This window comes from Hesperophylax consimilis, chromosome 3 (assembly GCF_061612785.1).
Source record: "Hesperophylax consimilis isolate HC1 chromosome 3, BYU_Hcon_1.0, whole genome shotgun sequence".
Lineage (NCBI taxonomy): Eukaryota > Metazoa > Arthropoda > Insecta > Trichoptera > Limnephilidae > Hesperophylax > Hesperophylax consimilis.
This window is the reverse complement of record NC_142838.1, coordinates 18932261-18947029: the sequence shown is the minus strand read 5'-3', so window position 1 is coordinate 18947029 and position 14769 is coordinate 18932261. Positions and strand designations below refer to the sequence as shown.

The window sequence follows — 14769 nt, the reverse complement described above, 5'->3', positions numbered from 1 at the left end:
CTTTTGGGTGTACTAGAGTGCTAATATTATTAAAAATGGCATTTCTCTTGTTGTTGTTGCTGAAAACGATTTTTTTTTCTTAAAATCGGTTTTTTGTTTGTAGATGGTTTGTAGGAAATTTCAGTTTAGCCGTGCGACGCACGGATTTCCTGAAAATCTTCATACAAAAATCAATTTTTCTAAAAAAATAAAAAACTCGTTTTCAGCTACAACAACATCAATAACGCCGTTTTTTGTAATATTAGCACTCTACCAACCCAAAAGTCAGGACTGGGTTGAGGTAAATTCTAACTGGTTTCTAATCTTAAAATGTAAAAATTCAGCCTTCGTATGTTTGTGCTTGCAAAACTCGAATAGTAGTCGACCGATATCGCCGAAAATTTAAAAGTTTGTTGTTATTTGTTCCAGGGGTGTTTAAAGATGATTCAATAGTAGAAGAATTCGGGACCGCCCGAGGAATACTTAACGCTATATCTGTGCACTGTAATGAGATACGGAGTCCAATTAAGTCGATATAATGTAGTTATTTGATAGAAACAATATGGTATAGAGTAAATGGTATAAAAATCGACGCCCAATAAAGCACATACAGGGTTTTCCAATAAGAGGTGTTATTTTGATATTCAATCGTAAAAGATCAATGGTTTCGTTGCTTGTGTGGCACGTAGAGCCGTCTTGTTGAAAGTAAACGTTGTCTAGATCAATACTATCCAATTCCGGCCATAAAAAATCATTAATCATCTCTCGATAGCGCAATCCATTCACCGTAGCTGTTGCTCCAGCCTCATTTTCAAAAAAGGAAGGTCTAATGTCTCCGTCGGACCATAAACCGCACCAAACAGTCACACGTTGAGAATAGAGAGGCTTTTCAACAATAACTCTTGGGTTTTCCGAGCCCCAGATGCGACAATTTTGCTTGTTGACGTAGCCACCGAGGTGGAAATGGGCCTCATCACTCAAGATGATTTGCATTTGATTCACTCAAGTGAATTTTAATAATTTCAATGCGTTGTTGAAGCGTGTATCGTTCCATTTTTATTAATGGCGTAGTTTCTACTTGTCAAATGTCAAAAAATGACAGCTTCAAAAGTAACATCTACTGAAATAGCGGGCTATTCAAAATAACACCTCTTATTGGAAAACCCTTTACTTAAATGTAGTAAGATCTGGCGTTTTTGATGAATGAAGGTGTAAAGAGAATGTATGACGTGGAACCGAATGACAGATGAAGTCGAGGACGACCGTGGAAGACAGGGCACGATCAGGTAAAACAAATAATTCAAAAAGTAAACTTTTCAATTCTTTACAATAATATTATTTCCACCTTAAAAATTAACCCTTCAGGTACAATGGAATTCACAACCTATAAACTTTACTCCAAACGATTTATATCACCGAGCAACGCCGGGTAAAGTCAGTCAGTCATTAATAAATTTTAAAGTCTTAACATTCTTAACAGTTTTTCCATCTCTTTATTTTATTTTCAACTACATGATTGTGAGTCAAGATTCAAATGTAAATTAGTAAATTTTCCATTCCGTCCAAGATTTCCATGTTTCTTTAAAATATTCCGACAGCAGCTTGCAACCTACATTTCACCAGCTCCAGTATTTTCCATAAACTTTCTTCTGAACATAAGAGTCGCATTTTTCTTCTGTCGGAAAATAACTGAACATTTTTCGTGTCTAGACAGGCCACTGAAATAGAAAGTAACATTTCGCACTTTTAAAAAATCAAATAAACAATTTGCCACCAATTGATAAACACTAAAAAGAATTTAAAAATTATTAAAACTTTTGAAAAATTAAGTTTGTAATGTAGAACACATACATCTTTTTCGATTTAGTAAGATATTCTTTCAAAGATTCAAACAATCGGAAGTTGAATCAAAAATACAATATTGATCATCTGTGTATCAATAATGACGTGTGATTTATATTGTACACTCCGTAGCAGAACAGCAACCTCCTTTGATATGGATCCAGGGGAAATGAGTTTAAAACCAGGTGATATCAGAACATTAACAATACAACAAAAAAATCACATTTATATAAAATGTTTCGAAAAATTGCATATTTACGCATTTTCTGAATGGAAGATTTCCGTCATAATCTGACATGACATCAATAATAGTAAAAATGTTTGAAAATACTTTAGCTATGTTTAGTGCACAGATAAGAAGAGCTGTTTACTTTTTAATATTCCTTTCACTTGTATACTTCCATCCGCTTCACATGTATCCCCTCCTATAGACTCATTGTCAATTTTTGGTCAGGCACACGAATTTTCTGAAATTTGATTATATTATACTTAAAAATAAAAATTTACAGCAGTTATAAGATACGAAAAAAGTTTGTAGATAAATTATAGTTGAAAAAAAAGTTTTTTTACGGGTTGGTTTTTTTTCAAATGCAAACAAATAACTATTTTCATAAAATTTCAAGATGATATTTCTATGAATATTAATCAACATTGACATTCAGAGAACGACAAGCATCACTCGCCCGTGAATGTTTGATATTTCATCTAAGAATATCTTCTTTCGGATTTAGGACAAAATTACAGGCAAGCTTCCAAAGAATATGGTCGCTCAATATTTCGTTTGAAGTTCGTATTCTTACACCAGTTATTATATTATTGTAGGTAGGACCAACTTAATTTAGTATACACTTAAATATTTCTGTCTTCTCTTCCTATTTATTTACATAACAGTACTATGCATGTTATCATAATAATTAAAAATATTAATTTCAGTTGTCAGTGCACAGGTGCGTTATTTTGAATTATATTTATGCGTAATGCGTAAAATTATTCAAGTTCAATGAACTTTTAATTTTATAAATTCGAACTGAAATGTATAAATAATATCAGACAAGCCATAAAATAAGTACAAAAATTATATATATTAAAAAATTATATATAAATGTGTTTTCTTTTGTTAACACTTTTGACTGATTCTTTAGATGTTGTAATTTTTTAAGTTTTCTAATATGCCAAAGGCGTATTTCTTCTTTTGAAAGGCAAATGATCCTTAGACAAATATTTTTTTCTATACCTTCAGTTTCACAAATCTTTCAATTTTTATATAATTATAAAATAATAAAAATAGTTCTTTATTCAATGCAACATTTTCCAAAAGTAACAACAGTAACACATAAAAAGCAACAACAGTAACACGTAAAAAGTAACAACAGCAACACATAAAAAGTAACAACAGTAACACATAAAAAGTAACAACAGTAACACATAAAAAGAAACAAAAACTAACATATTATTCGATAGTTGTGCCAAAAAGCTTTCAGTTGAAACAAAATATTAGATATTTATTTAGAAAAAAAATCTACTAAACTATAAATATTAGATATTTATTTAGACAAACAATTAATTTCGTTGCAATGTAGGAAGATACAATGTGAAGATAATACAAAATGTCTACTTTCGAAGCAGATAAATCTGACTGGAATTCCATTGTAATGACTACCACAACACGGCCTAGTGTGATAGTCAAAAGAAAATGTACTGCATCATAGTATAAATATTTATTAAATAAATAAATAAAAATATTTATACAGGGTATCGGGGGTAAAGGTCGCTAACTTTGGGAGTTGATTCAAAATGATGTAGAAGTAAAAAAGTTAAATAACTTTTTTCGAAATGTTATTTTTTCCTTACAAACAATTCAACATTTTTACCTAGAAACCACCTTAAAACATTGGAATTTGGAATTTTTTTAAATCTTTTTACTTGTAATTTCATGCAGAATCACCCCAGTTAGTTAGTTAGCGTATTTACCTGCGTACTTTACCCTGTATTATGAATAGGTATAAAACTGTAAAACTTTGATCCACTTATTAATTTAGAATGGTCAGGAATCAGCTTGCTATAGTCAAAAATAAATAATGTAAATAACAAGAAAAAGATACTCAATACATGCATATTTATCATTGAAGAAGAAGACAATATTATTAAATCTATACGAAACAGAAAATAAAAAGGTAACCGTCGCAACTGGGAATTGAACCCAGGTTCTCTGCATTACCGGGACGACGCGACGCCTCAATCCGCTATGTTTCCCAAATCAGGGAAGACATATATTCTATTTCATCTGCTTACCAAGGAATAATGATTTTGTTTTCATTCCGAGTTTATTTTGTGATACCTTATACCAACACGTCACTGTAAAATGAAATATGGTCTGCGTTACGGGAACATTCCCCAAAACACGAAACACAAAACACTGTCAAGGAAGACATCGCTCTTGTGTTTTATTGCATTCAACTTATCAAATAAATTACCAGAAATACATGAAATTGGAACAAAACTTACCTAGTTAATTTACAAGTTTATTATTCTTGTTAAATTAATTAAATAGATTACTGAAACTATTTTCGTTCATCGGAATTTAGATTAGGATAATGTGGCTGTGTTGGCGAGATGAATATTAATATAATATATTATCTAATATCTTTTCAGTGACATGTATAATATGTGCGTATGCCTAACTATTATTGGATTATACTAAATGTGTTGTCAATACAATTCTTAATTCTATTTTTTCATGGGGGGGTAAGTTCCACAGAATAAAGTGTAAAGAAAACAGTACATGATTTACAGAAAAATGGGAGATAGGTTTACTTACATTATCTTCTATACTAATTATTGCTTATAATAATTTATTATCCTTTGTGCTATGCCTAAAAACCTTGTCTTATAAACACTAGTTTATTATTAAAAAATGGTAATATTTGACAAGTCAAACTATTTCACCAGCAAATGTAGATATAATATGACTCGACGCCATCTTGTGGGAAATTTAGCACTAACAAAGCCTTTTCAACAAAATTAAAGTTGGTTGTTTATTGTTGTTGTTATTGTTGTTGTTATACGCCCATAGGGGCTTTTACATAGATTATAAATAAGTTTTACATAAGTTATCGAGTTAGAATTTATACTAAGAGTTATAAAAGTGAAGAATTTTAAAAAAATATACAAGTAGTTTTTGAAGAATATGGCGTAAAGAAACATTTTAAACAACATAATATTTAACAATAACAAAGAACAAAATATAATATAAAACATTACAATAACATATCTAATCGTTAAATCTATTACAATAATTTGTATGATTCCACAAAGTGTTGGTTTAATTTGAATTTAAGATTATAAAGGGAATCATGGAATATATCTATAATACCACCAAACTTGTTGCCCAAATCATGCATCCTATTGGTAAGTGAGTTTGACTGATAGTTGGTTTTATATGTGTCGCAAAAGAATGTTGTATTTTGTCTAGTATTTCTTGTCGGTACATAGAGTTTAATAGCAGCAACGATGGCAGGGCTGTCAATAAGGTTGTTCATGACTCTGTATAATAAAATTAGGTCTGAAATGGTTCTTCTGTCAGACAGCGTAATTAAATTAAGTCCATTCATCAAATTTACATAATTAATGTTTTCTATTGGAATTTTAAGCTTGAAATTTAAGTACCTAAGAAATTTGTGTTGAACCCGTTCTAATTTGTTAGAGTGTACTTTATAGAAAGGAGACCAAATAGGTGAATTATATTCCACTTGGCTTCTAACTAGTGAAATGTAGAGTGTTTTCATGCAATCCAATGACTTAAAATCAGTTAGGGTTCTACAAAGGAAGCCAAGAATCTTTAAAGCCTTATTAGTTATATCATCTATATGCGCTGTGAATGTTAAGTTTGATTCGAATATAACTCCCAAGTCACGAATTTGTGATACTGGTGTTAATTTAACATTATTTAAATTATATTCATGTAAGATATGAGAATGAGTTCTGGAAAATCGTATTACTTGACATTTCTCAATGTTCAAAAATAACATATTTTGTTCGCACCATTTAAAAAATTTATCTAAATTAGCTTGTAAAATTAGGCAATCATATATATTTCGTATTCTTTTAAACAATTTTAGATCATCTGCAAAAAGTAGGACTTGTACATCTTTAAATATGTTTACAATGTCATTAATGAATATTAAGAATAATATTGGGCCAAGGTGGGACCCTTGCGGGACACCACTTGTGGCCTCGAATACATAGGATTCTATAAAATTAATCCTGACACAAAGAACTCTATTACTGAGGTAACTAATAATCCATGTCAATAAACTACCTTTGATGCCTAACAGTCGGAGTTTGGATATAAGAATATGATGTCGAACCTTATCAAATGCTTTACTGAAATCGGTGTATATAGAATCCACTTGTTGTTTCAGACTGAGCGATTCAGATATGTAATTATTGTAGATAGTTAAATTACTTAAGGTAGATCGACCTCTGATAAAGCCATGTTGGTTAGGAACAATAATATTGTTGATAGGTTTTACAATGGTATCTAATACTAATGACTCGAAAAGTTTGGGTAAAGCAGACATAATACAAATAGGTCTGTAGTTAGATATATCGCTTTTGTCGCCTTTTTTATGAATGGGCGTTAAATAACTCTTTTTCCACAGAGCCGGAAAACAGCCAGACGCTAAGGATTTGTTAAAAAGTTTATGTAAGGGATATATCAAACTATCAATGCAAGTTATTAAAAATATGGGAGGAATACCATCCGGTCCAGCAGATTTATTACTATCTAGTGCTTTTATGCTTCTTTCTATGGAATCTAATTTTATGAAACATTGACTTAGGTTTAATGACTCTTCCACTGACGTACTGGAGACTGCTTTGATGGGAATATCTTTGTCGTAGACACTTTTAAATGAGTCAGCAAAAAGATTAACTATACCCTCAATACTGTCGGCACATTTTTCTTTAAAGAACATGCTATTAGGATATCCACAGTTGTCTTTTCGTTGAGATTTAGTAAAATTCCAGAATTTTTTCACATTGTGATGATGTACCTCATTTTCAATTACGTTAACATAGTCACTATAGCACTTTATTGATAATTCTTTACATTGTTTTCGTAGTTTAGTAAATGCTATATAATCGTTAGAATTTCTGGTATGTTTATATTTTCTGTGGATACATTTTTTTTTATTAATTAAATTAGTTAGTTCCCTTGTAAACCATTTCGGATAATTAGATGATGTAAAGCTAACCTTGGGAACAAATTGTTCTATAGAGGTATTTAAAATCGAGTAAAAGTATTCTAATTGATCATTTATATTATTTTCCTCATCTAAAAAGGACCAATCTGTTTGGGCAAGGTACTCCGTAATATGATGGTATTCAGCTTTGGAAAAGTTATACGATGGGACACTTGTTTTTTTTGAAGATGTTAAAGGCCTATTTGTTATGATAATGTCCAACGGTGGGTGGTGTTGATCTAATGGTAATAATAATTCGTCGGATAGCTCAACCACTATTTTCGAATCACTTGAAAACACTAAATCCAACATTCGATTGTTAAAGTTGAAAATCTTGTTTGATTGAGTTAGTCCCAAAAATAAAGACATATCACGAATTTCACTACATTTAGCACACTGTAAATCGGCTTGGTTTGTAGCAGGTCCGTTGTCATCTTGGCTGGTCCAGTTAGGAAGGTTATAATCACCAGCAATAATGAATTTTGCTTTAGGATATTTGAATTTGAGTACTTCTATGTCCTCATTGTGATTTTTATACGTTTGCAAATCCGATGCAGGTGGGATATAGACACAGCCAATAATAATTTTTCCATTAGGTATATTGAGCAATACAAAAATTTGTTCAACACTTTTGTGTTTTACCGGTAATTTAGTAGATGATATATTCTTGGATACGCACAGCATCACACCTCCTCCGTTAGACTTTTTGCTCGTAATAGAATTTCGATCAGAACGATATGTGGTATATTGATGTAGGCCTAATTCTGACGAGCTGTTTGTTTAGCGTTGGAAAAAATATAATGAGCAGTAATTGTTGATTGAAGTACTAGTACATATTGAATTATTTGACGGGTTGGAAATAAGCCGACGTGGGTCAGTGGTCAAGAGCGTCTGACCGGACTCGGGAGATATTTTCAATTCGTATTGATTTTACAGGCGACCAATTATTGCTTATAATAATTTAATGACATTATGGTTTATTCCTGCATGATGTTCTGATAAGAATGTTTTGTTGAAACGTAATTGTAAAGAATAGACTTAGTAAAGTATGGCATTCCTTTCAAGCCATAATATAATAATATTTTGATTAAAGGAACTGCTATATATCTAACAATAATGGGTTATTTGGATTAGTAATAAAGATTTCCTACTCATGGACAAGTATCGTCGTCTTGATATCCAAAATTAAAAGCACCGGCTATATATTTAACAATATGGGGTTATTTAGATTAGTGATAAAGATTTCCTACACATGGCCAAGTATCGTCGTCTTGATATCCAGCATTAAAAGCACCTGCTATATATCTAACGATATGGGGTTATTTAGTTTAGTGATAAAGATGTCCTACTTATGGCCAAGTATCGTCGTCTTGATATCAAACATTAAAAACACCTGCTATGCATTTAACAATATGGGGTTATTTAGATTAGTGATAAAAGATTTCCTACACATGGCCAAGTATCGTCGTCTTGATATCCAGCATTAAAAGCACCTGCTATATATCTAACGATATGGGGTTATTTAGTTTAGTGATAAAGATGTCCTACTTATGGCCAAGTATCGTCGTCTTGATATCAAACATTAAAAACACCTGCTATGCATTTAACAATATGGGGTTATTTAGATTAGTGATAAAAGATTTCCTACACATGGCCAAGTATCGTCGTCTTGATATCCAGCATTAAAAGCACCTGCTATATATCTAACGATATGGGGTTATTTAGTTTAGTGATAAAGATGTCCTACTTATGGCCAAGTATCGTCGTCTTGATATCAAACATTAAAAACACCTGCTATGCATTTAACAATATGGGGTTATTTAGATTAGTGCTAAAAGATTTCCTACACATGGCCAAGTATCGTCGTCTTGATATCCAGCATTAAAAGCACCTGCTATATATCTAACGATATGGGGTTATTTAGTTTAGTGATAAAGATGTCCTACTTATGGCCAAGTATCGTCGTCTTGTTATCAAACATTAAAAACACCTGCTATGCATTTAACAATATGGGGTTATTTAGATTAGTGATAAAAGATTTCCTACACATGGCCAAGTATCGTCTTCTTGATGTCTAACATTAAAAACACCTGCTATATATCTAATAATATGGGGTTATTTAGTTTAGTGATAAAGATCTCCTACTCCTGGCCAAGTATCGTCGTCTTGATATCCAACATCTGGAATTCAATTTTTCGTCCTGTCATTTCAATCGTTCAATGCGTTTTTAAGAGGAATATAAATAATTAGACCAGATATTAGATTTTAGTAAGTTTTATATGTAGCCAAATTTTCTGATAAGTCCCTGGCTTCTTCCATCCACGCACATAATTAATCCCTTCCTTAATCTTATTCATTAAGTTTACATCGACCTTGAACTGTAATCGTATTTCTAATCTATCTATTATCTTCTTTCAGTCATTCAATGAATAAATCATATTTTCCGGGTGCCATAATGATTTCATAGACTTCTAATTATTAAAGACAAACATTTCCAGTTAACGAATAACCTTATAATATTTGAGTTACCACCATTATGCAAAGATGGGATACTAAGGACGGGTTGTTTCACATAATTTGAATAATTCATCAAATTTCAAAGTTTTTTTCAAGTTCTATGAAGATTATTTTCAAGTTTTGTTATTATTTCAGTTTTGTGAAACAACTGGCCAACAGAGCTTAAATAGAACCTTCACAAGACTTGAAAAACATCTGTGAAATTTGACGAATTTTTCAAATTCCTCGAAACAACCCGTCCTCAGTAGATACATAGATAGTAGACCATTATCGAATACCTGACTCCTGTGTGTACGAACCCACCGCTATGGACCACTAAGCCACTAACATTTCTTCGAATAATATAATTATACTTGTGGACTTCGGTAATTGAATACACGACTTTTATCGGTTTCCTTTAACTTTTTTGCCAACTTAATTCGAAAGCTCTAAACATTATCGCTGTTCTTAGTGATGTTACGAGGCGTTAATTAAATATGGCGTGTTTGGTCGACGGACGTTAATGGTCTCTTTACGATGTGATTTATTTGTCACGTCCAATTGCTCGTATTTCAAGATTTCGTCTTGCTGGCATGAGGATGAAGTTCTGGTCGGCGGAACATTTCACTTTGGAGTTCTGCCATGATATCCCGTCCTGATAGCACTGGCCACACTTAATACTTGAGTACCTAACCATTGGATTATATAGCTCCGAAAAGAAAGAGCGAGAATAAATAATAAGAATAATATTTTTTCGATTAATGTTTTATAGTAATACTAGTTTCACTATCTCGCCTTGCTGGAATTTCAACACATTAAAAATATATTCTCATTGAAAAACTAATAATTTTTTTCAATCGGTACACTTTATTTTCGCATCTTATTTTAACGGTTAAATGGATATTAAAAATAAAGTTTTAGCAATTTGTGCTTATTTCTTGCTCGAACTCGCCTTGGCTGTTGCATAAAATGCATGATTAAGAACGCCTAACGTAGTAAAAAGCGTGTTGAACTAGCGAAACGGAAAACAGTTATTTCCACATTTATGTATGATAAAGTACGAAATTTTATAGTATCTTTGTAAAACTCCCCTCGCCACCTACGTTTTTTTTAATATGCAAATATTTCTTTTCAAATTACGTTTATTTGTGGCATCTTCCAGCACCTTAGTCGAGAAAACACTTGGTTACTTCAACTATGAACACACGATTAAAACATTTCACAATGGGGTATTTTGACAAATTATTTATTACAAATAAATTTATTTTTCGTTTTAGTACTATTAATACGTATTTTGATATTTTCATTTATAATTATTGTTTTCAAAATCCATCTAATACCACACATTCCGAAACGGTTCCAACTGGCTACAACTTCATTATGACCCTGAAAATGCAACTGGCTGGTAAGACGCCAAATTCACGCACAAGTTGTTTTGGCGGCAAATCGAAAATGGCATATTTTAAATGATTAAAGCCCACGACATACGTACAAATTATCGTTTTCTTTCTTCAAAGATAAATAAGCAGAATTGTTAACATTTTTTTGTACTATCGTAATTTCTAACTTTTTAAAACACCTTAGAGGTTTATTGCACTTGAATTTCGTTATAAAATTAAGTGTTTTTTTGCCATATCTTCTAGATCTAGTTCATCGCTGAGCAAACATGCTTTAGATTCTTCTCACGTGGTGGAGGGATTCCGGTGTATTTTTGTTCACTATTAATAGGATTATGAATAAACAAATGTATTTTCGCTTTATGCAAACCCAGCGGAAGTTTTATTCCTGCTGCAACGGCTTCTATTTGGGTTTATTTCAGAACGTATTGAAAGACATTGTTGGCGTTTCGTAAATCACTCTTTAACGTGATGCGATATGGGAAACAAATCATTTATGTATCCAAAACAAACTTTATACTTCAAATTGGAGTGTTTATTTTGCGTTTTGCGAACGCTTTGCTTGAATTTTAAGATCCGGATTCAAAATAAATATAGATTTGATTCATGGAAGCAAGTGGGAATTTTCGGGTGAATCCAAAAACAAAAGGTTAAATAACTGTGTAACAGTTTCGGCAAAGATAAAACTATGTTTACACACATGCTGACTTGTATTATTTACCTTCGAGTAATGACGTTTGCGTTGGTGGCTTAACAATAATAGACGATTCTCTTAAATAACGAATATCGTTCACGTTATTTCTTTACATTTTCCGTTGTGTTTGGACTAGCCTCACTATCCGGCTTCTGTGAAGATTTGGATTGGATTGAAAAAATAATTTTTTTATTAATATCATAAGCCCTAACGAAGCAAATACCTGAACATTTCCCACTAACGATGATTTTATTTGAACTCTTATGTGAATTAAGCTTGAAGGATTCCACTATTCCGTATAAAAGAGATTTAAATCCGAATTAAATAATAACAAGGGATAAAATGAAGATTGCAAAATTATAAAATTACACAGATTTAGGAAATGAAACAAGAAAATACACAGATTTAGGAAATGAAATAAGAAAATACACAGATTTAGGAAATGATATAAGAAAATACACAGATTTAGGAAATGAAATTAAAAGAATTTGGCATTCTCAGCCCATAAAAATATAACCATTTGTTATTTCGGCTACTGGCATAATACCTAGCTCTCTCATTCAAAATTTAGGCGTATTAGATCTGGCAAAGAATTTATATATAAAAATGCAAAAATCAGTCATTTTAAATACATGTAGGATTACGAAAGATTTTTTAAATATTTATATTGAGGGATCAATAGGATTTATAGGTCCAATTAGAATTCCTACCGAGCCGAACCCTCTGATATGAAAATATCTGGAGTCGGTGAATTATTTTTATTTATTATGCTTATATAATGCACTTGCATAATGTGGATTGACTAGATGATCATTTGTGGAAAAGTGTGTGGAAGGGTTTAGTTTTTCCTGTGGGGAAGATTTAACCCGGACATAAAGTCGGAAAAATTTAATACAATACAAAGAATTTTGTTTGATTTTAGGTTTCAGAAAATTATATTATCTTTTCTTTGTTTGGGAAGCTAACCAGAAATACTTTCCGAAATAAAAAATAAATAAAATTTGATTCTAGGTTACTAGTACGAGTGGTGGAGGAGGGGGGTCCAGGGCACCAGGGCTGGGTCCCCGCAGAGCTGCTGAGGTCCAAGGAGGAGCAGGAAAAACATAAGAAACATGGAGGACTCGAAGCTGATGCATCTTTCAGAAGACAGTAGGTCCATCATTATATTTATAGCCATGTATATGATATATTACGTCAGCAATCAAGAATTTATCCATATTTCAGATAAGTATCTAAATATTATTGTTACGCTAACGTCTGTCTTAGGTACAAGTGCAAGCTACAAACGGAAGTGAGATCTGTAATATTCAAATTGAACTATTGAAATTTTATTAACAAAAAATACTTTCTGTTCAAATCGGTATGAAAGAGGTTATGGAGCACTGAATCATAACGTCACGCGGGAATGGGTTTTTACCTCCTGATTTTATTTAAGAGGAAGCTACAAGCCAAAAATGTGTATATTCTTGGTAAACCTTATATCGTAGGTAATAGACATTAAAATCGCTTGTCAAACTCTAGAGTCTAGAAACGTTCGATTACAAGCACATAACTGGTTTTTATTAATTCTGTAAATAATTTTATAAGAAAGCAAAAAAGTTAATTAAGTGAAACTGTCACAGATAATCTTAGCTATAATACTGTATTTTTAAAGTTGTAAAAAATATTTTTTTTAGTAGTTTACATTTATATTTTTTACTGAGTTTTTTTAAATTTGTATTCTACTCAAGCGAAACGATAGGACAGCCTTCAATTTATGTAAAGCATATTTTTTGGTATTCATAATTGACACCAATTCCTTATAAAGATTAATCAAAATAGTGATTTGGCATTAAGCTTCGCCTTAATGTGCATTCAATGAAATAGTGATTATTAGAAAAAGAGAAATTATTTTAATCTTACATGTTATTCTCAGCTAACCTCAAATTATAAAGTTTTTTTGTTGACAACTTTCTTTTGTTTGATCTTTTTATTTTTTGGCTTTATCACTTTTCCCATTTGGGAGAATTTGCATAAAAATAAACAATATGGAATAATTTTCTAAATTGTCTACAGTAATTGTGTAATGAAAATTTATTAAAAATATATAATTGTTTTCTGTAGATAATTTACGCGCTCTCTCTGACGGTAACCGTCGTGGGAAGAACTTCAATATTGTATTCTTAAGATATTTTTTTGTAAAATAATTTAGACTGTGTGCCAGTGTTGACGGGGATCGCATTAGTTCTGTTGACTGAGATTAAAACGTATTTCAACAGTAAAGTTTGCATTTGGTCATGAAAACATTGACTTGTAAATTCATTTTTATGCCCGAATAATACAATATTTTAAATAAGTGTAACTTTCAACAAAGAGGATTAAACAAAATCATTTACCAATTATTAATTATAATTACCAATACAATGTATTTGTTGGTTTTTGTAAGAATTTCATTGCCACCCATTGCTTTAATTTATTGAGTTATGAAATCTGATGTATTAAATCAAATTTCGTCAGAGAGATCGTAATACAATCTTGAGCCAAATATGTGAATTTATTTGATCCAAATGACATCTCAATAAGGCGTCATTCTTCAAACAAGGCCAGAGAATTTTAATTTACGTCAATTGTTTATCTCTCAACATAGAAAACCTTAAAGAAACATAGGAAAGAATATCCATTCTTAGAAGTATTACTAGCTCAATGTTTTCCTTTTTTAATTATAGTTTGTTTGGAGTATAAATTCCGCAAAGAATTCTTTTATTGACAACTTTCAGAAAACATCATTAATCTTAAGTTCTGTTTTCTTGTTGTGTTTTTGAGGTTAGGAATTTTTAAGCTCTATCCAAACAAGTGGAACATTTATGAGTCAAAGGAAGCGTTAATAGGACAGATCTACTTTGCGTGTTTTCTTCTGATGATATATTATTGTTTCTTGTCATAAGATACGCATCATTAATAGTTTATGGTCCACAGTTTAAAATATTATTTTTGTTAGCCAGTCTTCACTGCCATTTGTTATTTGTAAGTTATTTGAGTGGGCTGTTGAAATCTATATTCGAACTGTTTTATCATTTTAACGAAAACATGTCTAGTAGAAATTCCAAGTAAAGCTTAAAAAGGTAACCGTGTAGAAAAA

At 31.4% G+C, this 14769-nt stretch overlaps 1 protein-coding gene across 6 annotated transcripts in view; it reads left to right on the top strand.

The window, feature by feature from the left end:
• The window catches only part of Obsc (Obscurin), a 155310-nt gene that overhangs the window by 46528 nt on the left and 94013 nt on the right, over window positions 1-14769 (top strand). For all 6 annotated transcript variants that reach the window (XM_089648983.1, XM_089648953.1, XM_089648960.1 and 3 more), the window contains one exon: window positions 12663-12800. In XM_089648983.1, coding sequence (XP_089505109.1) covers window positions 12663-12800 — 138 coding nt within the window. The remainder of the gene's footprint in view (window positions 1-12662; window positions 12801-14769) is intronic.